General features: G+C 46.4%; 1 protein-coding gene across 2 annotated transcripts; it reads left to right on the top strand.

Moving 5' to 3' along the window:
- The first annotated feature begins 2,115 nt into the window (after positions 1-2,115).
- Positions 2,116-21,107, top strand: NFAM1 (NFAT activating protein with ITAM motif 1). Of its 2 annotated transcripts, none has more exons than XM_083859792.1 (6): positions 2,116-2,462; positions 7,986-8,324; positions 9,351-9,460; positions 11,928-12,023; positions 16,499-16,585; positions 19,184-21,107. In XM_083859792.1, the coding sequence occupies exons 2-6, from the start codon at positions 8,078-8,080 to the stop codon at positions 19,241-19,243; spliced, it is 600 nt and encodes a 199-aa protein (XP_083715918.1). In that variant the 5' UTR covers positions 2,116-2,462; positions 7,986-8,077; the 3' UTR covers positions 19,244-21,107. The 2 variants fall into 2 exon arrangements, with proteins under 2 accessions (XP_083715918.1, XP_083715917.1); XM_083859791.1 differs by lacking the exon at positions 2,116-2,462 and adding an exon at positions 5,768-5,940.
- Positions 21,108-25,021: the final 3,914 nt, after the last annotated feature.

The following is a 25,021-nucleotide window of genomic DNA, read 5'->3' as shown; positions in this document are numbered from 1 at the left end:
ATGTTTCTCTTGCATTAGGTCAAAACTACAGATCCTTGTCCTGTAGTTCTGTCAGCCAAGAATGTAGACAGCAGGTGGGAAATTCAGGGGTAGGGAGGAACACATTTCTGCATTGGCAAAAATCCTAGCAGAGATGTGGTTCTTCCAGCACATTTTTTTGCCAGGACCCTTTATTTAGTTTTCATAGCCAGAATAGGGCCTGGTGGCAAAATTATGTTTTTCCACCGTAGGAGGGTGTGCTATTACAGCTGTATCAGCCTGTATATTCTCCACAGTCCACAATCAAAGCAAAGTTGAGGAATTAATAGGAAGAAAAGAAACAATCTCACTTGCCAATGAGATACTTAGCTACTTAATCCTTTTCAAGATTTCCTCCTGGGAGCTGGCAGAAGCCTGGAGGCACAGCATGAAGAAAGCTGTGCCAATCTAAAGCAGGGTGTGACTGCACTCAAGTGTCCACTGTGGGGGTCCATGCTGGTTCTCAGGGTCACTGCAGCTGTGCTGCCTGTTCTACTTCCCAATGTCCTGAGCTGAAAAGCTCCTGCAGGCTGAAAAAAGGGTCGTCCCCTCCCCCCCCCCCCCCCCCAAAAAAAAAAAAAAAAAAAAAAAAAAAAAAAGAGAAGACATTAAAAAGAAATAAAAAAACCCAGAAAAAATGAGAGAAAGCAGACAAGGGAATGAGGTGGTTTGGGTGAAAGAGAGTGCAGGGACTTCTTGAACAAGCTCAGGGGGAAGGAGCTTAGATTTGGGGTCAGCTGTGGGGCAGGCTTGGGTACCTGGGGGCAATCAGAAACTTGCTAGGCTGCAGGGTGGGCACGTCTGGCTAGTTCTAAGCAGGGCTGAGGCCCAGGCAGTTTTCCTGCACAGACAAGAGCAGAAAGGGCCATCTGGCGAGGCCATTGCTGGCAGGAACCAGTCCTGCAGCTCCCTTGCAACTGCTGCCATCTTGTCCAACATGATCCTCCCTGTCTCTGCCCTGCAAGGACCCAGCGCCTGCCTCCCCCCTTCACCCCCAGCAGGGGGGATGCACAGCCTTTACTCAGGGCAGTTTCAGAGCATAATGTGCACAAGGCATGCAGCTAGTGAGCAGGGACTCGAGGGCTCCTGTTTTAGGAGGGCTGGTAGCATGCCCTGCTTCTGCCCAGCATCCCACCTCCAGCATTGTGAGAAATGTGAGAAATTGCTAATGTGAGAACGTTTGGGCTGGCCTGGCCATGGCACTGAGGGGCTGGTGACACATCCTATGACCGTGGGAGGGCTGTGTGCCTACAGCTCTCGTACTCATGCTCCCATGGGGACAGTCGAGGTGTGTGAGTCTGTGGCTGTTTGTGGGGACACTCCTTTGAGCCTGCCCCTGCTGAGGCAACCACAGCGAGCTGAACACCATTACCAGCACCTTGACTAGTGCAGCATCACTGGTCAGGGGCATGAAATAGGTACTTGGCCTTTGCTTATGCTGGGAAGCACCCACGTGTGGTGCCAAGAGGCCTCTGCAAGCTGAGAATTGTCATTCATAATAAAACTGGTCCTCACTAGCACCGGCAGGAGTTTCCAGAGCAACCTCGGCATAGAAGGGATGGCTTGTGAGTGTGGAGACGGCTGGAGGCAATGCTTTTGGCAGCTCCCTGTGCTTTGCCCCGGCCTGGGGCTGCTGCCCCCAAAAGCCGCTGCCAGAGGGGGCTGAGGGGAGCGAGAGGCGGGTGGGGATGGCTGGGCGGGGCTGCTGCGGAGACAGTGACCTCTGGCGCAGAGAGCGGCCACGAGGGCGGCACACGGCGGGGATGGGTCACACCCCCGGCAGGCGGGTTCATTTTCCTTCTCCACACCGCGTCTTCCACTGCTCCTGCCTGACGGGCGAACTGCGACTGCTGTACCTGTAGCTTGCCGAGTAAAAGTTGTTCCTCGAACTGTCGATTACGGTTAATTAGCATTAATTTGACCTTAAGTGGATCCTAGTTGTGCTGGTTTTCTCCAGGGTTGCGATTGCTCCGGTTGCTCGGTGCCCTGGCCCCTGTGTGGGCGGGGAGCGGGCAGGAGGGAGGGGGGCCGGGCCGCCGGCGCCATCTTGTGGGGGAGGGCGCGGTGCGGCGGGACCGGCCCCGGCCCCGGCCCGGCCTCCCCCCCGCGTCCCCGGCACGGCCGGACGGGGCTCACCCTCCCGCAGGGGCCGGGGGAGCTCCCCGGGGCAAGATTTAACCCCTGGACCATGCGGACCTACTATGGCCCGCTCCGCCCTGGCCTCGCGTCAGCCCCAGGCCCGGCCAGGCAAACGTTGTTCCAGAAGGTGTGACCCTGAGTAGGCAGAGCTCTCCCGCCAGGCCGATTCCCGCTGGCCGCACCTCGCTGTACAAGGAGCCTGTGAAGGAGAAGAGTGGGAGCACCGCGAGGCCGAGGCAGGGCCCTGAGAGTGCATCAGGCCCGTGGTGGTAGCTTAGTTCCTTTCCTGGGAATCTTTCCACCACGTGAGCAGAGAAGAAGCAGGAGTGGATGATTTCTGAGGCAGACTTGTTTTGCTGGTGAAAGAAAATTAGAGAACTGTCCTCTCCGTTCTCCACGGTGGTGTCAACACCTCAAATTTTGTTTTCCCATCAAGTCACTGATCATTCTCTTCCCTAGAGCAATTCAGTGGATAGAAATGTAGCGAGGGCATTGGCAGCTTTTACCTCAGCATCATCCAGCCCTGTTGAGAGGTACTTGACACATAACAGTGGTAAAAATGCTGGTGGAGTTATGGCCTTGCTGGCTCTGCTATTGCTCCTGCTGCCAGACAGAAGGAAACTGTGCGCCCTGGAGTCTGGGGTTAGAGTAGTCAAAGAGGTTGTGAATCCTCAGAGGTGCACATGTTGCCACTGGCTGGCTTTCCAGTCATGGGAGTTTGGGCTGGTCTCTGACAAGGCAGCAAACCCAGAGCTGCATGCTGAGAATGCTCTGAAACGCTCTGTGCAATCAGGCTGGTTGAGTGGCTGCAGCTCTTCTGTGCGCCAAGTGGTTTCTCTTTTGGATGGTTGTGGTGTTAAACGCTTCAGCAATAAAGAGGCTTTGTTGTGGTCTCCGCAGCGTTGCTTTTGCCTGCGCAGCAGCCTTTTTGTTTGAATTAATGCTTTCCCTGGAGTTGACTGTGGCGATATGTGTGGGCTCCTGTGTGTGCGTGTGCCTTGACTTGTGGGTGTACATTGGACATAGCTGTGAACAGGCACTTCTGGTAGGTGCAGCACTCGCCCAGACTTGTTGTTTGTGCCAGAACAATGTGCTTTTCCTCCTTGGGAATGCCGGCCACTATTGTGGGCTTTTTAAAACGCTTGAGTGAAATTATAGCCAGTTTTCAGCTACAGGCAGAAACTGGCTTGAAACAATCCTGCATTTAATTTAGGAAGTGTCAGCATTTGCGGCATCAAAGGAAGGACCAAGCCACACAGATCCTGGCCAGTCAGTGCTGTGGTGGGTTACAACTGGCTAGGCAAGTTCCCTCCTCGTCATGCTGCTAGGACTGGCTCACATGCACCAATGTACTGTATAATGCATGAGTGAAGGTCATACAATGACCTATTCCTTCAGAGCTTTTTTATTTATTTCCTTTTGCACAGATATCCTGGTTAGTTCCACCTAAGTTTTGGGGCATTCAGTTCAGTCCTGCTATAGGCTGGTAATAGCAACTCCCCAGCTTTTCCTCATCTTCTTCCCATTTATGTCTCCAGGGTTAAAACTCAGTTCAGAAACCCCAGACCAAATTGAATTAGAATTTAACATTCAAAGATTTGGGCTTCCTTTAGGCTCTAGGGAACAGAATGTCATCCTGCCTTGCAGTTAATAGCTGCTGGCTAGTCGTTTCAAAGCTATTTCTTTTCAGTGAGCTCTACCATAGCAAATCCCAGCAGTGAATGTAATTCTGGCCTGCCTGTGCCTTTAATCCCACAGCTGAGTCTTATGCATGATCTCTTTTGAAATGCTAGTTTTTGTTTTGTTTTGTTGTTTTTTGTTTTTTTTTTTTAAATCCAGACAGTGATATTTCTAGGACTTGGCATTTCAAGTGGCAACAGGGTTGTTTATAGGAAGAGAACAGAAAAGATGGAAGAATGACGTTGACCTAGCAGCCCTATGAACCTACTGCACTTAATCCACTTATCACCCTCAATTCCTGAAGCAGATAAATGCTGATAACGGTTAAAACACATCACTGGCAGGAGCAGCGTGTTCTGTCCTCTAGAAATACATCAATACTGGGAATTACAAAGCTGTGTGCTGCCATGGGGATGAGCTGAGGAAGCTCATATAAGCTGATACAAGAGCTGAGAAGCCCTCACTATTCAGCAGAGTTCTTTCACAGGAAGGTAGTGAGCTTCTGCTTCCTTCTCCCTCCCTGCCCCAACTACCTTGAGATGCTGCTTCAGGCCTGAGAAAGGCTTCTGAATACTGTTGTGACCCCAGAGCCACAGCTGCCTGATCTGTGCCTCCGTATCTGAAATACCAAGTGGGCCCCAAGTGTCTTGTTACCACTTTTGATTGTCCTTGCTGCTCAGCATTAAGACCCGTGAGGAGTGATTTTCAGCTGAGACCAGCCCCGTGCAGCTCACATCAGCATGTCTCGGGGAGAGGAGTTGGTTTTGGTTAATCTGAGCTAAACCTTCCCTGGAGGAGTGCAGCTGCTGCACCAGCCTTGCAGAGCCACACAAAGCCACTTTCTCCTCTCCCCATCTGTTAGGGCTCTCAGCAAGGTACTGGAGCCATCCCTGGGCATCATGCAGCTGCATGCCTTCCCCTGTGTCAAGACTCCTTCCTCCTAGGGACCTATCCCAGACTGAACAGGAGGAAAAATGCTGTAAACATAAGGTTGTTTAGAGTAAAGCTCGTTCCTACAATGCCCAGAGGGATAAAACAACTGGTAGGTGCTTTTGAATACTCATCTCCTGCCCTTAGGTCTTTCCCCATATGGCCATCCCCCACCAGTCTCTGCAGCACAGCACCCCACCCTTGAAGTTGCAGCAAAGTGCTTTCTTGTGGACAGTGCAATTGTCTTCAAGAAGTGCAAAAGGAGGAAGCTGCCTAAAGAGAAGTGAGGACCTCTCAGCCACTGGAGTTTTTATGAGTCAGATGCTGCTCAGCTGTTGCATTGCAGATGTTTTAGCTAAAAACAAGCGTTCATTGAAAATCAAAAACTCTTCGTAAGTACAGGTGGTAGGAGCCTCCCACAAAACATGTTTTTTCTTCTTCAAAGGGCTCTTTTTAGATTTGCCTACAATAGATTACTTAAAGCTTGCCTGCACTGCGAAGCTGATTCAGAGCCAGCATGGTGTGGATCTGAAACAGCCCAGCTGCTCAGGATGAATTCGCTGTCTGGTTGTTCCCACATTGTGATTGTGAGTGCCTTCCTCTGAAGGGACCTAGTGAAGAAGTTGGCTGTGGAGGGCTATTTTGTGGAGTCAGTGGTACAGCAGAGCCATTGCTCTGTACTGACTACTTGTGTGTACTGGTTTTCTGTGTTGAAGGCAAAACAGGTGATCCCACACTCGAGTTTTCATGTCACTGTGGAAGGTGACAAAGTTTGTTTTAAATGCATGCCATATTTTATAGTCATCAGGATGCAAAGCTCTGTGTGTTAAAGTGCTTGCAGTCTAGTCTTTGGACACCCACTGGTAGGTCTAACACCATCACTGTAGTACAGAGAAGTCAACCCTGCTGTGGGGAGGAGTCTGACCAAAAAGAGGAAGAGCTTGCATCTGCCAGGAACTGCTTGCCAAATGCAGTGTGTGTACATCCCGCCTGTCCCTTTGCAAACAGGAGGGGATCAACCAGCTGCCCTGGTGTAAAAATACCTGATAAACCCCCATCTACTTTGCCTTTTGGATCTTCATGTCTGATTGTGTTCTTACAGCCTTTGACTCCCTGTCATGATCCTTAATCTAAAAGTCATCTTCCTGTTTCTTTGGTTGCTTCAGTGTGGAGGTAAACGAATATTTTCTTTTTAATTCCTTTTGTTTACTCTCATGTTTTTCATAATAGAGCATTTCCAGCTGCTATCTTTTGCTGATTTCCAAAGATCCCCTCTAGGAATTTGCATGCTGCTGCTATTTCTGTCTTTTAAGCATTTCAAAGCTAAGAGAGTGAATCCTCAAGAAAGGGGAAACATGGGAGAAGAGCTTGATAACCTAAATAAAATGGCTTGGCTTTTTCCTTGGTATATTCTTTTCAACCTAGTGACTTCTGGGATAATACAAGACGGATCTCTCCTCTCTTTTGTATTAGTGCTTAGCTGTGTCTTGTATAGAAACTATATTCATGTATGGTGTGCTATGTAGAGATGAGGAGAAGGATGATGAATGATTTAAAAAAATATGGCCCAGAATAAATCACTTGGATTATCACTCCCACAGTGTCTGCAGGATTTTGTTACCACCTTTCCATAATATTGTAACTAGTGTACACAGGACTGAGCATGTCCCTGAGGACTGTACATACAGTTGCTTTTATAACTAAGAACCTTTCTCTGGTGGTGTAACTTAAGCTCTTCCTTACTGTCAGGCTGTTGTCTCTGGCTATGTGATCTGTAGAGAATTTTCCTTAACATATGGTACTTCCCAACAGTCCTTTCTGGGCAGTAGCTGTGCCCTCTCTCCATTGTTGTCCCCCACCATGAATCCTTAGCGCTCAGCATTCAGCAGTGCTAAGTCTGAGCCTTTTCCAGTGCCAGCTCCCACTGTGCTGAGGTGACACTCCTTTTGTGATGCAGCGTTATGGTGACAGAAAAGCAAGCCTGGCTGTGCTCTGGGACAGCTTTAATACCTTGTTACGAGCCTGTTCATAGCTGCAGAACTCCAGGGAATCCCATCAAAAGCATTAATGGAAAAGCCTGCCCATCCCCTACTTTCTCTTTCTACCCCTTTTCCCCTCTTGTCTTTTCATGCCTCTTTAGAAAGAATCCTTCACTTTCGTGAGAAGAGTTGTAAGTTTCCAGTTCGCTTTCTCAAAGAGCCTCCTCTTAAGTTGCTTTACAGGTGGTGTTATATCAGCTGACAAACAAATAGATCCAGAGATTGCCTGATATTGAACCCAGATGTGGCTGGGAACCAGAGAAGTCCTGTGCCCCAGACTCCTTGCTAGCCTGTGGCCCACTCTTAGTTTTTTTTTCCTTTTTATTAAACAAAACAGGGAGTGAATTGTGGTTCCCCGTCTTATTCATCCTCTCTTTTAACTTCTGACATCATTGTCTACTGAGTTACAGTGATACATCACTTTAAACTGCTTTGTATGTACTGAGGGGAAGCACGTGAAGGGCATGCTTTATTATTTCTGCCTAAGATAGTGTCATGTATAAATACTTAAGATCTGCAGTCATCTGCAGATAGCTAACATTGAGGTTTGTGCTTTGCTCCTGTTTTAGAGCAGCAAAGGTTTGGAGTGATTAAGCTGTGGCTTACTTCTCATGGCCCTTGTGCCGGCCCCAATCCAGAATATGCAATTTCCTTCCTCACTTGCTTTTCAGAAATATATAGTCCCACTGATAACACCTGCTTGCGTACAAAACCTTCACTGCCACAGAGCTGAGCCATCACATGGCCACGCGTAGATTCCCAAGCAGGGTTTATACCTTGGGAGTTTCAGGAGATGTCCAGCTAGCATTTATCTTGGAAAATCACTTTCTATTCGCCTGCTGTAAATATGTTCATACACCACTGAAAAATCAGTTCACTTCCTGCTTCATTTCCTGTCTTTCTGTGTGCTGATGTTTTATGGAGGAGCTCACAAGAGAAAAGGGGAAGCCTGTGAATGCAGCAGGCTATCATGGATCAGACAGCAATTACCCAAGAGATGTGGCAGATCACACAGGGCACGTGCTCTGAATCACTCAGCTTCTGACAAGGGCCAACACTGCGTGCTACAGGTGTGCTTCCTGGTGTGTGGTTATTTTCAGTGATCCTGTCTCTGGGGCAGCCATCCTCTCCTCACTGAAAGTGAGGTTAGGTGACTGTTAACAATTATTACCCTTACAGGGGGAAATGTCGATGTACAGCAGAAACCTCCAATCCAGGTTGCCCTGCTCAAGGAAGGAACATCCATCCCCTGTCAAGTCATCTTCCCTTACATGCCGAAATACACCAGATTTTCAATCTGCTATTACCGGATTAATTCACTGGATCAGAAGACATCTATCTATAGTAGATGGGAAAACGTAGCCATTCCTTCTGGAGAAGAGAATAAAACTGCTTCCTTATCTTATGACTACAGAATCATGCCACTTGAAAACACCTCTTCTACTGGCACATACTACTGTGAGGTCAAATGGAATGATATCCAAAAAATGGGAAAGGGAGTGTTTGTCCTTGTTAGAGGTAAGTGAACAACCAGAAGAGAAGGATAGGAGCTTAAAAATCAGCTGGATCTGGCTATGAAAACCTGATATTTGCTCTTCTTTTTCTCTATGCACACATGCTATGAAATCAGGTATGAATAATGCTTAGTGCCCAATACTAACTGCCATCAGGGTTGAATGCACTTGGCACAGGTGCTGCTGTTCCCAATGCATAGATGGGGACATGAAGAGGCAGTAATTTATATTTGCCCTGCCACAGCCTCCTGAGAGTCAGAATCTATCCAGGGAACCTGGGCCCTGTGTCATGCAGTGTCAGTGTTCAGCAGACAGTGTGGTTTTTCCTGCAGCATTGTGACAGAGGCAGCTGATAAGGTCAGTCATTAGAGTGCTTGCTGTAATCACATGTACAGGTTCAGCATGCTCAGTTTTAGGGATTCACAAACAGGTTATGGCCTCACTGACATGCATCCCTATTTTCCATTTGGTACAAGGAGTTGATTGTTCTGTTAATGAGCACACTGGAAACCAGTGGAAAGCTTGATGCAACATAAGAGGAATGTTAAAGAAAAGGGATAAGGATGTACATGCTTCTGATTGGCTGGATGTGCATTACTGACTGTTGGATATGAAGAACTTGTTAATGTAAATGCAAAGACCTGTGATGAAGTAGCTTTGCTATACTGGTCAGAGGATGCCTACAGTACCCACCCTCCCAGTTCATGTGGCCTGTGTGCATTCCACCATCTGTCTTTCTGCTCCTATCACAAAAGACCTTTGCCAGCCTCTATCTACCAAATTTCTTGTCTCTCATAGTTATGTCACCTTCCTCTGTGAAGTGGAGCTGCTTATACCCTGCATCTTCTGTGTGATTCTGCAGCTGCACGCTGCTCTCTGTTCAGAGTATGTTTTGAAGGGTGTGTGCATTTCTGCCACCATATTCTGCACACCTGTATTTTAGTTTTCTCAAGACTCTTTCCAGGGTTAAAAATACAGCAGGGTTATAACTTCCACTCACATTGTGAACCTTTTGCCTTCTTTCTTACAGATACAGGATACATAAATACCTCTTATGGGTGGGAAATCCTGATTACCCTTACTGTCCTTCTTTCTGTATTGAGCATCACCACAACAGCTCTGCTTCTGTGGAAAAGAAAGGCAAGTAATTACCAAATAAAAAGCAATACCTGACACATTCTAGGAATTAATTTAATTTGCTTCTAGCTTGGCTGAATTGGAAGTCCCCATGCTGAAATTTTTCAAGCTGGGTGTCTGATCCAGTTTATTTTCTTAAGTTCCATTTTCTGAGAAGAAAAGATTACAGGAAAGACAAAACAAGTAAGTGATTTGCCCATTAAAGAAATTCTGGCAATAATTTTGGCTACAGCATGCTCTGCTTTAGAGCAAGGATTTGATACAGGGCAAAAAGTCACACTAACAGTGTGCTAGCCCTGAGAATATTCAAGGAGATGTAGCCTTCTGATGGGATTTTGAAAGATTGCAGTTTGTGCATACTCAGTCATGGCTTTTGTCAGTTTACCAGTTCAGTTGTCTAAAACTCGTGTGAAGGGGCCAGTTAGACAAGTAATGTCCTCTGCACCTGAGCAAATCTGTTACAACCCCGATGGCAGGACTTTCCAATATTTCTAATTTTCTTTCAAGATGGAGGTCACTCTATTTCAAGCAGACTGCAGCTTTATTCCTGAGCTTGGGCACCATAGAAGAAAAACTCTGCACTGGGATGGGGACAACAGCCTTGGGCATTTGTTTGGCAAAGAGACAAAGACATTAAGAGACAGAGTGAGAGGGGAAGGTTAGGACAAGGATCCCAAGGAATCCTGTGGGAAAATTACAAATAACTGGGAAGAAAAAAAAATAAAAATAGAGGGACAAGGATTGGACTATACAATCTCCAGGGACACCTTCCATCAGCAGTGATTCTGTGAGGCTGGAAGAATGAGCCTCAGGGGAAACTGTGACTGGAATCTGGAGTAAGGAAGCACTACAGGAGGGTCTTAAGAGTGGATTGACAGAGCCCCTTGGGTGAGCAGACTAGTGTCCCAGGTTGTGACCAGCTGGGTAAGGAAGTGGAATCTGGGAAGCTGAGAGCAAAGGGGATACCAGGAGTGGGGAAGAAAGGATTTGCAGAGTGAGAGAAGAAAAGCCAAAAGCAGAGCTGGAAGATCTGGATGAGATGGACCCTGTGGAAAAACCTCTGGAGTCATGATATTGGAATCCCTGTTGTTTGAAGAAAACCTACTGCTTCTAGTACTGCCACCCTCAGGTGTTCCAATAGAACCATCTGCATTCTTCTGGAGATCTCGAGGCTGGCTTAAAAATACCCTTACGTCTTTTAGAATGGAATTAGGGATTGTTGTTTTCTAGGTAGAGCATGCCTCATAACTTCTTGAAGCTGCTCTCTGCCAGAGAGACAGCAGACTCTCTGCATGCTTTTTTATGTGGAGGCTGTGCTGCGTGTATGGGCCTTCAGCTCCCAGGAGCATCAGACTTCAGCACACACAGAGATCATGAGGTTGAAAACAGAACGGCAGCAGTTGGCAGCCTAGCTAATCTCGTAAGACTTACCTTGCAGGCAGTCTGACGTGGGGGAGGGAGTGTAAGAGGCAAAGGGAGTCTGCTGGAGACAGGCCCCCATCTCTGTTTGCCTAGACAGTATCTCTGTGGGGATGAGGAGAGGCACTATCGTGACTCACCAGTTGGCATCTCTGAGTTTTGAGGTGGGCCACCGAATCCCAGACTTATGGCCTCTCCTTGCGGTCTGAAGAGATTGTGCAGTCATTACATTTGCCCTCCTGCAGAACACAGCCCATATTTCTCACCACAGCTTGCTCAGACCTGCTGGGTTAAAAATGTTTAGCTTTAAGAGAAGCTATTTAGCATCCTCCTTAGTTACTAATGGACTGGAAAGCAGTTTGTCGTTTTCATGTGATGTGAATATAATCATCCCACTTCTTTCTGAATTAGAACAGAGATACTTAGCAAAGCCTTCTGCCTTTTCTGCCTCTTCTTTTGCTTGCTGAGCAGGGCTAAGCCTTCTCTGTGTGTGAATGAAATGTGTTCAAGGAGAACTCATCTGATGCAAGAAACATTTCAAATGAAGGAACCTTCTTCTTTCAACTCCATGCTGGACTTGTGCATTAATGTATCACTGACTGTATGTCACCAGTAATGATTGTCTGGTGCTCTTCGGTGTATTAGGAAAAGCTTCCTGCCAAATCCTGATAAAAGTTTTTGCATCTCTGAAATTCCTCTGCACACTATGATGGGTGCCCTGTTTACTCCCTGTCCTATAGCATTGTTTCATGCTGCTCAGTACTTACACCCTTCAGCCAGTAAGGTTTCAGTGGTGAAAGTGCTTTATATGTACACACAGACCCCAGTTCTCCTTTCCACTGCTCCAGTGTAAGTCACTGGATTCTACACTTAACCATGCAGTGAGGAAAGTAACCAGCACATGTTGTGCAGATGCTGCCAGCACTCTTTCTTGTGGAAACATTCAGGAGGTGTGCAAACAGCTGGCTTTGATATGACATTGGTGTTCATTTTAGCTTTGGGGACATGTGATTTTCTCCAAATGTGTCATTTGGTGTCTTGTCCTGAGCAGGTGTTGTGCCCTAGAAGAAACCAGCCAAATATCCTAAGACAGGAGGTAGAAACACAGCGCCCTTCAGCCACCCCAGCACAACCTCCTGTCTATGACGTGAGTACCAGAATCACCCTTCATCTCTTCTGTCCACATCATGGTACAACCCTTCCTTTCCCTGCCGTGGTACGGACAATGCCAGTATCGTGATGTGAAACATAACCAATACCTTCATACCAGCCTGGTCTTGGTGACCTTGCCCTGCTTAGCTTCTCTCAGGACTGGGTGTGTCTCCATCCTGATCCCAGTCTTGGCCTCCCGGTGTCCATGCCCTGCCCCATGCCCTGCTGAGCAGCACCTTTCCCTCTGCCAGCAGCACAGAGCAGCAAGTGCAGAGCCAAGGAGGGTTCCTGGTGGAAGAGGTAGAAGAGTCTTCAAAAGTTGGGAAGGAAGAGGGACTCTCAGCCCCACTTTGTGCTGCAGAGCATCACAAGGACATTCTTCCTGGTTGGAGACTGATGGCTCAGGAAAGGGACAGAGACATGATCTCCTGAACAACCTCCAACTGTTTTGAGTTTCTGCTGTGGCACCTTCACTGGTGCCAGTGTTACAGACCACTGCAGTCCTGAGCAGGCACACTACCTAGCAGGGGGAAATGGGCAAGGAAAAAGTAAAGGGAGTTCCCTTTTTTCAGCATTTCTCTTTTCAATGGATCTCCTTTTCCATTTCCAAATTTATGAATTCTATCTGCTCCCACTCCTCAAGCCCAGTAGCCACAGTGTCATAGGTAGTAGCATTGAAGTGGCTCCCTTGAAATGTCAGGCCTAGACCTCAGCTACCTCAAGTAACCATGACTCCTAATCCCATTTACAACCTGTCCAGCTCCATTTTAAATAGATTCCTTTTTCTCCTTTTAGTCCCATGGGATGGCTGCTCAACTAAGAAGGGAAGGGAAGGGTTTTTTTTCCTTGTGATCAGTGGGACCAACGAGGAGGAATAAAATGAAAGTGAGTAGAGAAGGATGTTGCCTGAGTATTAGGAAACCTTTCTGTCTGTGAGGTCTGTAAGGGCTGGAAAAGTCTCTCCAAGGAAAACCTGTGAACTCTGCTGCATTAATCATTTAAACTAAACAAAGCGAAGCTCTGGAAAGTGTACTACAGAGAGGAGCAAGGCTCTGCCAGGGAGGCAGGAGACCTGATCAGGGGCAGATACCTGCAAGAGGATGGGCCTGCCCCTTCTCATTCTCACTTGGGGGTGGGGGGGGCACTGTTTTGTGGCCCTTTAATTTTTGGAGTAGCAGTTTAAAAGAGAGCACTATGTATTGTATATGATATGTTTCTTCTGGGCAAAAGGCAATGCCTTGGGTGAAGGAGGTTGCAGGTTATAAACCTTTTTGTTTGTATCAAGTAATTTATTTTTAATTTGGGCTTATAAAAATCCAAATGGGTAGTTTCCTGCTGAAGTGGATGATTTCTGCAAGGAGGCAAAAAAAAAATCAAATCCATTTCTTGCTCAGTCGGCCTCGTCATGCATCCTTAGCTCCATCTTAATTACATGTTTCATCATGTTATTGTGTTCAGGCTCCAGTAAGGCTAATGTAGCAAGGCAGCAGAGCCAGCCTTAGGCACAGGCAATCCCAGGAACTGGCTAGGCCCCTTGCTTGCGTGAGCCCTGCGGGCCTGGCCCAAGCAGTCTTCCTGTGAAGCCAGTTCACCACACAGCAGCTGTGCAGGGCTCCTGGCCAGCCCGCTATGCAGGGCAGCTGGATTGGCCACCTTTGGCAGGGCTGCACACAGCCTGGGACCATCTCCTGCATGCTGGGTGGTGTGAGTCTGCTCACAGGAGTTTCCTCTGTTGTTGAGCAACTGCTGCAGTGGGGGGGCTTGAAGCAGCAACTCCCCGTCCAGACAAGGCACAGGCTAAGAGCAGGGCTGTGATAGGAAGAGCAGTGAGCACAGCCCTGCAAACCATAATGGGCAGAGGAGGAGAGAGGGTGAGAGCCCTGGGATGGAAACCTGCGTTGGATGGGCCCTCAGGACAGATGAAGGGAATAGAAAGTTGACAAACCTGATTTCCTTTGAATGATAACTCTGGTGCCCCACAGCTAAATATTGTTGGGGCTCTGCATGGTGTAAACTCAGCCCTGCAAACTGTGTTTGAAACTGAGTTGTGAAAATCTGTTGATGGGTGTTGAACTCAGTGCTTAATTCATGGGGAGGGAAAAAAATCTGTGATCAGCATTGAGGATGATAATCTAAGGCAAGGAAAAAAAGGAAGGACAAGTGAGAAGTAGCTCCTAGTGATGAAGGAGGTCAGATATCAGGGACTGGACAGGAGGCCAGTACATGCCATCTATGCCATCTGGGTGGGAAGGCAAGAGGTTGGAGTCTGGAGGAAAGTGAGGCCAGGGAAGCACAGTGTCCTTGCAAGTCTGAAGTTGGGAGCAGAAGCAAGAGAAGGCAGCACTGGACATCACAGTGACAGATGCTCTTGGAACTGGCTCATTAAATGGTCTGTGTTATCCCATGGTAGCAAGGCTCATCCCCGGTGTGGGAAGGGTCCTAACACACCTTCTGCAAAGCTGTCCTGCTGAACATTCCTGGGAGCAAATACCTTCCCCAGTGGCTCTTCTTGGTGCCACTGTTTACTTTGTGGTCCCTCAGGGTGGCTGTATGCAGTGAAAAGCATACAGCATAGCAAAAAGCCTGGTAATAAGGGGGCAGCTGGGGACCCACCTTGTTCTCTCTGTACTACCTTCCTTGACTGCTCTGTCCTCCTGCAGCCATAGAGTAGCTCTACTTCACTGCTCTGCCCAGAACCAAACTTGTATATCCTCTGACTAGCTGCTTAGTTAATGAGCAGGTTGGAAGTAACAGCTTGAGGGACTTGCTTTATCTGCTTTACACTTCAAACAAGCTTTTTTGAGCAGCAAACAGAACTCCTGCAGTGCAAGTACAGTCAGGTTCCAGAGCACAGGAGCTTTTCCAGGTGTGAGGGAGACGGGAGGCTGCTCAGGGACAGGAAGGCATCTGTCAGCAGGGAAGAGAGTGGCTTGTGTGCCTCCACTGTGACAGGTGATCAGTGACCAAGTAAAAGTAATTAACTTGCAAATGGTGGCTGGAGACACCAGCTCTCCAACTGACTGGAAAAGGACCAGTATTGTTAACAGCCTCCATGGGAAGAAGGCATGTGGAAGGAAGGGAATCTTTTCTAGTGGTTAAACACCTTGCTTGCAAGTGGCTTCAGTCTGGAGTAGAGAAAGAGGCTGCCAAGGGGACATGGAGTCAGGCTTCTGGAAGCTCAGCACACAAGACAAGATCCTCACTGACAAAGAGAATTGAAAATGAGTGTGGAGAAATAGAATTTTCTGTGTGCACATGTGAATGATGGGGATGTCTGAGTAGGCAAAGCAGGTTTTTGGGAGCAGGAAGCAGACAGGTGAAATAATTTGACTGTTTCCAGAGTAACAGTGGGAATGTGAGAGCCGTGTGATGCCCCATTCACTGTGGCCAACTCATGTCTAAATGCCTGTTTATTCCAAGGTCCACTCCCCAGTGCTGCTTTTCTATCCTCTGGTCCTGTTCAAAGCACTGTCCTGCTGGCCATGGTTCTTAAAGATGCTGAGTGTTTGCAACTCCACATGAAATGATGAGGGTTCAAGTGATTGGCAGCCCCCAATGAAACCTCCATGTTTTGCTCATCCTTCTCCCTGCATTACAGGGCACCTCACTCTTTCCACTAATACCATCTGCTCCTCTTGCAGCTGGAGCTCCTCCCATCTTCCTGTTGCCAGAGAAACAGCCACCTTGGCCACCTGCTGTCATCCTTGAAACACACATGGAAAAGTCCTCGTGATTGTTATGTTTGATCCTTCAGGCAGATCTGAAATATCACTCAAACTGACATGCATCTCCTGTGACATGATTACCTGGGGGACAGCGGGTGCATATGCATGCAGGGCATGTGTGTTTCTTTGTGTAGCCGAGTGGGACCGTGGTAATGTTTGAGGGCCTGGGAGCATATGGGTTTTTTAATTATTCTTTGCTCACTCAAAGAAGAAAGGTGAGTTCTGGCTTGGGGAAAAAACCCAAACAGACAATAAACAGAAATTGTGTTCATTTTTGACAGCCTTGGTGCTTCAGGAACTCCAGCCTCTCTCATTTTCTCACCTTTATGTCGCCAGAATAATCATGAACAAGAGCTTGTGGTTGTCAGGCACCTAAACAGTCTTAGGTCATGCAGAGCACTGCCTCTTACCTGTGGTCCCCCCGGTGCACAACTTTGCATTCTGTGAAAATTTTGGAGCAAAGGGAGGCAGGGGCATTGGCATTCTTCTCCACTGCCTTTCACAGGGTAGGTGACATCAAAGCCTGTCTCTGTAAGCCTGAGAAAAAGAAGATGATGCAGCTGCACTGTAGGGATTTCAGGGAAAAGGGTTTTCTGTTTGCCCAAGTTAAGGTCAGGAACTTCAAAATTTTGGAGATGGCAGGGGTTCCTAAAAAAATGTCAGGCATGAGATGGAGAACAACCCAGGTTACCTTAAACCTAAGTATTTTATTTGACCCCTACTTTATTCTCTCTTCTCTGTGCAGAGCCTGGATGTGCAGCAAGTTGATGTCTATTCCAGCCTCGAGGACAATACAAACAACCCATCACACAGGAAGAATCCTCCAAGGAAGGTAAGGGCCAGGGCTGTGTTCTTGGAAATTTCCCATATGACCTGTGTACCTGGGGAAAGAAACCCCACACAATCTTATGACGTAGCAGGCAGTAAATGTGCCTCCAGTTCCTCCAAAAGGAGAAAACAGGATGTGGCATGCACTCACCAGCTGGGCTGCACATGTAGCCTATCTTCCCTCTTCCAGCAGAACCCTGGTTCCTGCAGCTCTACTCAGAGCTCCTGAGTTCTGGTACTCATGGTTTTGTGCAGATGCTTTGCTGTATCATGTATGCTGAAAGGCACTGAGGGGTTTGGCATCACTGCTCCCTCTGAACAAGATGGGCATTCATGAAGAGTTGGGCAGGTGCTGGTCCTGTTATTGCCCTTTCCAGATTATTTAGGCAGCTGAGACATCCTCTGGGCTGAAGGAATCTGTGCACCAGCAGCAGACCCTGAACACAACTTTTGTCTCACCAGCATTAAGCACCTGAGAGCCATTTCATGGTAGCAAAAGCTAAGATGGTTTGAGCAGAGACTGAGCTTATACAATTTCTGCTGTCAGCTCTGGTGCTCAGGAAAAGGCAGTGTTTTGGACTTGGATCTTCTTGTTGGGCTGCAAATTATGAGTGAGAGACAAGGAACTAAATTCATAGTGAAAATAGAGGCAACTAGGAATATGCAGGTGTAAATTAGGTCTGGGGGCCAGATGAAGCAGATCAGAGACCCCACAGCCTTCTACCCTGCCTTTGGCAAGCATCATCTGTTTCCTGTGGACAAACTGCATCAAACACACCAGGGAACATTTTGTTCCTGTCCTCAGAACCTAATTTTTCTTTTCTTCTCCAGACCTCTTATCTGCTTAAAAATATATATCCTCTTCCAATGCTAGAAAGCCTTTCTGAAAACATCTGCTGCTTTCTCCCATTAATGTTCTATTGGGGAGAGAGAGTTTCCCTGGTTGCACCAGCCCTCTCTTTCATGACGAGCAGTATTTTCCAGTATCCGAGACATTTCCACAACTCCCACCTTTTAGCAAAAGGTGGTCTAAAATCAAGTAGCCCCCTTTGTGTCAGAGCTGCTTGCTATGTGGTCTGTTCCCATGGCCACTGGCCTCCTGCAGTTACTGCTGTGACACCAACATGGTGGTAGCAAAAGCAGTGGCAGGTTCCTGGTTATTGTGGGGAGGGATGGGTTGTTCTATAAGGGTTTGTCTTATATGATGCACTGGAAAAAACGGCATCCCTGCATTTGTGTTTTGATGTATTTTGATTTTTTTGGATAAGATCCCTCTTTCTGATCCTGTTTCTTTTTCTGTATACCATTACCAGCTGCCCCCTCTGAAATGATTCAGTCTGGATGGCAACATGAAGCTTGTGTAGGGTTTTTCCCTACCAGGGAGCTGTCTGGGCTGTGCAGAGTTGCTTGTGTGTGGCCCCACACCGTTCAACTGCTGTTTGGATGGACAGAGGGTCTGTAAAACAGAGCAGCAACAAAGCAACAGCAGACGAGCATCTATGTGTGAATGGGTTTGGCACCGGCAGTCTCAAACAGGGTAGGGTAAAGGTCAAAGCAGAGATGAGAGAAAGAGAGGAGAAGAAAGCAGAGAGGGGATGGGATGAGCTCTCACACTACAAGTGTTCTCGTGGCGGTCTGGAGGAAGTGAAGTGTGAGTGGCAGGGTCCTATGAACTCAGCATTGGAGAGTTTGCAGTATCCACTATGGTTGCAAGCACCTTGATTAGCTTCCCTCAGTCATCCTGGGCTGTGACCACTTGAGACATTTGTCCTCCAGCTGTCTTTGCCAGAATATAAGAGGGTGTTTTCTGTAAGAGTGAGACTTTTGGGTCAGTGGGTTTAGCCTGTGAGTGGGAGCTGAGATTGCCGAACAGTGGCTGACTCTGCTTCAGAGGGTCCAGCCCAACCCTTGCTGCAGGATGCTGCACAATTGAAGGGGAGTTGTAAAGGGAAGCAGGGCAGAAAGCCTCTGAAAAGAGCATTTACATGCTGTCACTCTGGACCGTTGACCAGTTTGGATAGCAAGGGGTTAATCCTGCATGCTTTGGAGGTGCCTCTATCACCACTTTTGTAGTGTTTTCCTTTGGTGGTGGCAGCAAAGAAAATGCCAGTGTAGGTAGGGCTTAGTTCAGCCGGTGGCATTTTAGCTCCTTGCTGTGTAACCTTGCTTACAGCAGGCCTGTGCCACACAGCGCTTAACATATCAGTCTGTCAGCGCGTTGTCTACACGAGGAACGGTCATGAGGAATAGACTCAACTGTTGAAGAAACAGGATTGAGAAGGTCAGGGAATTCCTCCTTCACAGAATCCAAAGTGATTTATTTTCTTACTGAGTCCAATTTTCCCTCCCCTCCCTGTCTGACAGTTTTTTTGGGGAATAGTGACTAGTAAAGGAGACATCTTTATCTCTTGGGCTGGATTAGTCACGTTCATCTCTGGTGGAGCAGCATTTCTCACTGTAGTGGCTTCTGTTTCATCAGATCACTTGCAGCCATTTCTAACAGAATAAATGTCAGTGTCTGCTTATGAAGAATTAATTCATCATCTTTTGAATAATTTTCCTCTATTTCTTTTTTTTTTTTTTCCTTTTCATCATTCTGCAGATACCTAGGAAGCAGGAAGCGCTAGAAGAATCCTCTGATACATTATATGAGAATATCTAACAGGGAAGATATCTGACCCTATGTGGACCAGACATCTTCCTGTATGGCAGAGCTACTCTCTTACATCCCAGATGAGATGCAGATGCATGCAGAGATCCACAGTGACTTCAGAGCACAACCACGAGGGAATTGTGAACCTCTGGCCCCTTCTAAACTGCCCTTCATTACCAACAGAATGTATCTGTTAAAATCCCTCGGGGCTCAGTCTGCACTGGTGCAGCCAAGCTATTTTGCAGCAAAGCTGTTTGATGCAAAAGAAAAGCTGCTTTTGTCAAGCACTTATCTCGGGAATGGGCAATATGTGAAGGTTTCTCTCACCTGCCCCGGCTGAAATGCTTAACTCTCTATCCTCTGCAAGTGGTAGGACAATCTGGAGAGACTTCCCTGCTTGCTGGCTTGATGTTCCAATCCTGGCCTGCAGCCGCCCATCTGATCCTCTGTGGCTTTGCTGAAATGGCAGGAGTTCATGCATAGTTCATGCATAGTTTAACCAGATCCAAGCATCCACCTGCCCATTTTCCCTTTCTCAGGAACCCCACAGCAAACATACTTTCTCATAATCTGCTAATCCCATCAAGTAGTCAAAGATGCCTGCTGTGACCTTACTCGGGGAACTCAAATCAGTGCCTCCAAGAAAATGCTTCCCCTTCAAGCAGTATCAGCAGTACACAGTGAGGACTGGATGCACTGACGGAGATAAGGCAGAGAAAAGGGACACATAGAAAATATCCCTTCCTGACAACATGTGTCAGTGACAGTGCCCTTTCCAGAACAAGAAAGAGGAACAAGGAGGTGGGAACATGAGAAAACTCCCTTGCTGGGGCTGCATAAGCCATGCAGGTCTGGGGCCAGGTAGGTTTCAGCCCACAGAAGTCAAGTGGAGCTTCCCAGTTTCCTTTTCTTCTTGGCAATAGACATCGTTATCACTTGGGATTTTGAGCCCTCAATGGGATCTGGCATGGTACCTCTGCCCCACCAAAATCTATAGGTTTGCCTTTGTTTCAGCTGGCTGCTGTAGAGTATAAAGCTCTTTTACCCTCTCTCCATACATTATTGTCCAGGGAGACGACTTCTGAAACTTAGAATGACTGGAGGAGGGAGGCTTTAGAAATTAATTTGCTATCCAAATTCTTTCTTCCCTGTTAGCTGGAACTGGTCTATCATCTCTGCTGATGCATATTCTGGTTCAATAGGGAAGAAGTTATATCAAATATCCTTATCACATGATCAAACCAGCAGATCAAAAAGCTGAGGTTGTTTTACCTCATTAAAAAACAACAACAAAATAACAACCAAACAAAACCAACCCAAAATAAGAATATGCAGCATAACTTGAGAGGAATCATAAAAACCTCTTTAAAGAAGATCAAATTAAAATCGAGCTCCAGGATAATAGGACCCTCTCTAGCTGAAGATAATGTTGCTATGTATCAGAGACAGAGGCTATGGAAAATGTCTCCAGGGCCTCCAACCTTCCTATACCATGTTTAAAGAGATAATCCACTTACTGCTTTGCTCTTTTTATTAGAAAAGATTTCAAACATGCAATTCGGACTTTCTTTAACCACAGAAAAATGCTTTTTCTCTTCTCAGTGCCGAGGAATTCATTTCAGAAAAGGCAGTGAATGCACAGACAGCATGGCTTATTAGACCCATTTATAATTTAAGTGATCACAACAATTATAAATATTTTTGAAGTAAAAAAGTTTTAGATTTTATTAATATGACCAGGAAATATTTGTGTTCACAGAAGAATTTACAGAGGATCGTACAGGTATAACAATTAATTTCCTTAACAAATTTGAAGAAATTATGAGATGAATTATAAATATGTTGCAGTATGGCAATAAAATATTCAGCAGATGCTGGTGGATTAGATGAAAAGTAAATACCTTCAAAATAATCATGCTTAGGTTTTGTTTTTCAAGTTTTATAAATGCTAAAAATACTGGATGCTACTGGAAAATTCCTGGCAAGGATATCTCTTTGCTGTGAGTTGATTTGTCTTGTGCTTCTGTTACCTTTTTAAGTAGCATGTTTCTTACACTTATTCCTGAACAATTCTATATATTAAAAGCTGAAGCTGTTTAAAATAAAACATGAGAGAAAGAACAATACTTGGGATGGAAAATGCTATTCTAGAACAGTCAGTGCTAAAGTACTGGAAGAATCACACCAAGTTCTGATCGATTAGGTGAAAAAGTAAAAATTTCTAAGAAACACTGGCAAATGTGGGGATTTGGGCTGTGTGCCAAACTGTCAAAATCGGGGTGGGGGGTCACTGTGCTGATTTCAATGGCTTTTGGGTTGGTCCTGTGAGGAAGGCTAAAGGCTGCTGCATGAGAAAAAGGAAGTTTAAAGCTATGAAGCCACAATCTAAAATCACGTCTTCAGCATCATGCACCATGGGCAGCCACGGGAGCAACAGTGTGTGCGAGAGAGAAAAGCATAAAGCAGAAGGCTGTGAGAGCAGGGATGTTTTTAAATGGTATGGAGTTTTCCAAGGTGGTATGAGGCCTGAAGGCACAAGTAGGAGAGACTACAAAATATAATTTATATAATATTGGTATAGCTACTTTGTAGCAGAGATTTGTTCAGGGAAAAGGCAGTAATTTCATCTTTTTGTTGTCATTTGGTCTTTATATTTTAGCTGGCTCTGTGGCCCATGAGAATAGGTGCAAAAATGAGTGCTACTAACAAGAGGAAACATGTTCATTTCTAAGTGTTAGGCAATTGGGGGAAAAAAAAATAACAGGAAATTATGGATCAGTTTCCCCAGCTCCACAAATATGAGAAGCAGTGACTGGCTTATTGTGTTCACCCTATACATTTTGCTTTAAACTGAATGCTGAGAATGGATTCCTCTTAAAAACTGTGTCTCTAAGGGCCTCAGCTCCACTTACTTCCCCCAGCATGGTGCTGTTATGCACACAGGAGGCTCCCTGGTTATAGTGGTATAACCTTTGATTCCTAGGTGTTGAATTATCTTTTTCTATTGTCAGGATTTTAGGGAAGTGGAGACCTGTTATCAAAGTAAGCAGTGGTGTGAGGTGGAAACGCATTGCCTGCCTTCTTCTAAAGGAGGTGCTGTTTTCGGACTAGGATCCTTTACCCTCTTCACCAGACATGAGCCTTTGGTTCTGAGAGTGCATTGCTACAAAAGGTGTTGGCACACTGAGGTCATCTGTTCCCTTTAAACGGACTCCATAATGCTTTACAGCACATCCTCATTTGAGAAGGTAAAAACCAGGGTGCATTTGAGAGGTTTGTTGATTTGATCTTTTTCTGCAGAGGACAAGCTCTTGCATGGGTACTCTTTTGTCATACGAAACAGTGCAAACTGTATTTTGCCTTTATCTGCAGACAAGACCTTACCGTGGTGGATAATGCCAGTGAAACACATCCAAAGTGCTCTCCTTCATAACTTCTGTCTTCTCTTCTTTAGCCTTCTCAGGGGTGTCTGTAGTGCAAATCATCTCTAAATACCCAGCTAGAGCTGGTTCTTTATCAAGGGAAGTGCTTGACTGAATGGCACCCAAAAAAAAATGGTTACTGTGGCTCTGGGTTGCACCGCTGACCTACCCAGCAGTGCCCTACAGGTGTGCGAGCCTGGGCCAAGGGCAGGGGTCTCTTGTTCCAGCTGGGCTGTCTCTTGGAAAGACTTGGCATTCTTTCAGCCCTTGGCCAATGCAATTATGACCCTGTGAGACAAGGATTTAGGGAAGGCAGTGAGTGAAGCCACCAGATGGTGCCCTAGGTCCTCTCTGCTCTCTTTCCTGTCCCCTGTGTGCCCACATGCCCCGCCAGGTTCCCTGGTAACCCCCAGACCACAGACTCCCCGGGAGTGGGCAGCTACAGCCATGCAGGATATCCCCAGCCATGACTGTCTTCTACTCCTGGGCTGGCGACTCTGACACTCCTCAAAGGTCTGTGCCATGGCCCAGATGCCACCAGCACCTGTGAAGAGATGGGGACAGGACAGGCTCCCCTCTTTTGCATCCATGATGTCGGGAGCAATTGCTTCATCAGATACCAATGTCTTGGCTAGGACTGTCCATGCAAGGGAGAAGAGAGTAGCTGCTGACACCATCACTGGGTCAGAGTGACATCTGAAATGCAAAATTAGTCAGATGTTGGGGACTGCTTGGAATTGCCACCACTTTCTTTCCCCATTTAGAAATGGCATCTTATCTTGGGTTTGGGAAAATTTACAGTGTGTCTGTGGTGAAAAAAATCCTTTGCACCATATGCTGCTTCTCTTCTCTACTATGTCAGGAAACTGATGAAGGCTCAGATATTGCTCTTTCTGTGTTTTGGGATTCTGTCGTGGTCAAGATTTGCAATGCACAGTGAATTATCATTGAGAGTTTATAAAGAGAAAAGGAGCAGCTCAGAGAGCACCAGTGATCGCCAAGAGAAGAGAAGAATGTGAACCTTCAGTGTGTCCTCTTGCCTGATTCTTGGACAAGCCAGACTCTAATTACTGTGAGGGATAAAATGTTTTTCTTTCTTAATATTAAAGTAGAAATGCAGATTACTATTAGTAAATAATATGTCACTAAGTCCTTCACTGTTAATAACTAGGCCTGTAAACTGCTGGAATGTGTTGTGAGCTGTGAATCTTCAATGTTCACAGCATTAGTGCATCACAGAGCTGCCACTATGCAGCCACCTGGGGACAGTGTGATGGTGCCCTGACAATCAATATCAGGCAGATTCCTATGGGAAGTGACACTGAGGAGAAGCTGCTTCTGAGGAAAGGACTGTTTCAGCAGGAGGGGAGGGCTCTGGTTTCCAGGAGGAATTCTTTCTCCCTAGCTGATGAACCTCTCTTAGAGCTCCTCTTTTCCTTCAGCCTTTTGAAATACACAGGTTGTGTTGTATCGCTCTGGGCCACATGAAGATTTGGATATGCAGCTGGTAGGGCCAGGCAGGTCAGCCACCCTGCTTTAAGGAGTTAGAAAATTATTATCCAAATTGGAACAGGGTGAACATGAAAAAGCTAACATATGGCTTCTTCAAAACGTTATGTCTTTTAATAATCTGTCAGGGCCTCTCATTTCTATCCCATCTGAAAGATTTCATCTGCCTGCAATTTTGTGCAATGATATGTGAGCACTTCCAGGGGTAATAATTGTATCCAAAATATGTATGGCACAGTGAGCTTCCCTCCCTTGTGAGAGAATTAGTGCTGTAATGCCCATAATGGTGCTTTTGGCACTGACATGTACTGTTAAGATCAGAGGTTCCAGAAGTTCCTGCAAGGCTCAGTATGTCATTTCAGCTTCATGCCTGGAAAAAATGGAGACTCAGGAGCTTAAATGACTTTTCCAAGACTGCAGAGCATAAGAGGTGAAGTTTGGAGCAGAATTTAGGTTTCTGTGCTCTTATTTCTATCAGGTTGTTCAGGAAGAAGCCAGTAGCTGGGTAAGTAAGAGCTGCTGAGCTACTTACAGTTTTGGAAAAAAGAAAATTTCTTCCTGAGTCACAGCACTGGGTTCTGCAGCACTTTGTTTCTAATTTTTGATTTCTCATGCAGGTATCAATCAGACTCACATCTGCCTAGCTGAGGTAGCAAACTGCAGAAGTAGTTACTCCTCTCTTTTGCAGAGACATTGACCATTTTGGCAATAAGGAAAGCTCATCAGATCCAAATTACCATAGAAACTTCAAATATGTATGCCATAATTCCCCAAATAAATGTTTCCAGAGGGAATGTGCTGAGTTGTTGCTCATCCAATCCATTAAGTCTTTTTGATTAGTGAGGAAGTTCTGAGC

The sequence above is a fragment of the Zosterops lateralis genome (assembly GCF_965231275.1).
Source record: "Zosterops lateralis genome assembly, chromosome: 4".
In the NCBI taxonomy this organism is placed as follows: Eukaryota; Metazoa; Chordata; class Aves; order Passeriformes; family Zosteropidae; genus Zosterops; species Zosterops lateralis.
The sequence above is the reverse complement of the archived record's forward strand: the minus strand, read 5'-3'. Positions and strand labels throughout refer to the sequence as shown.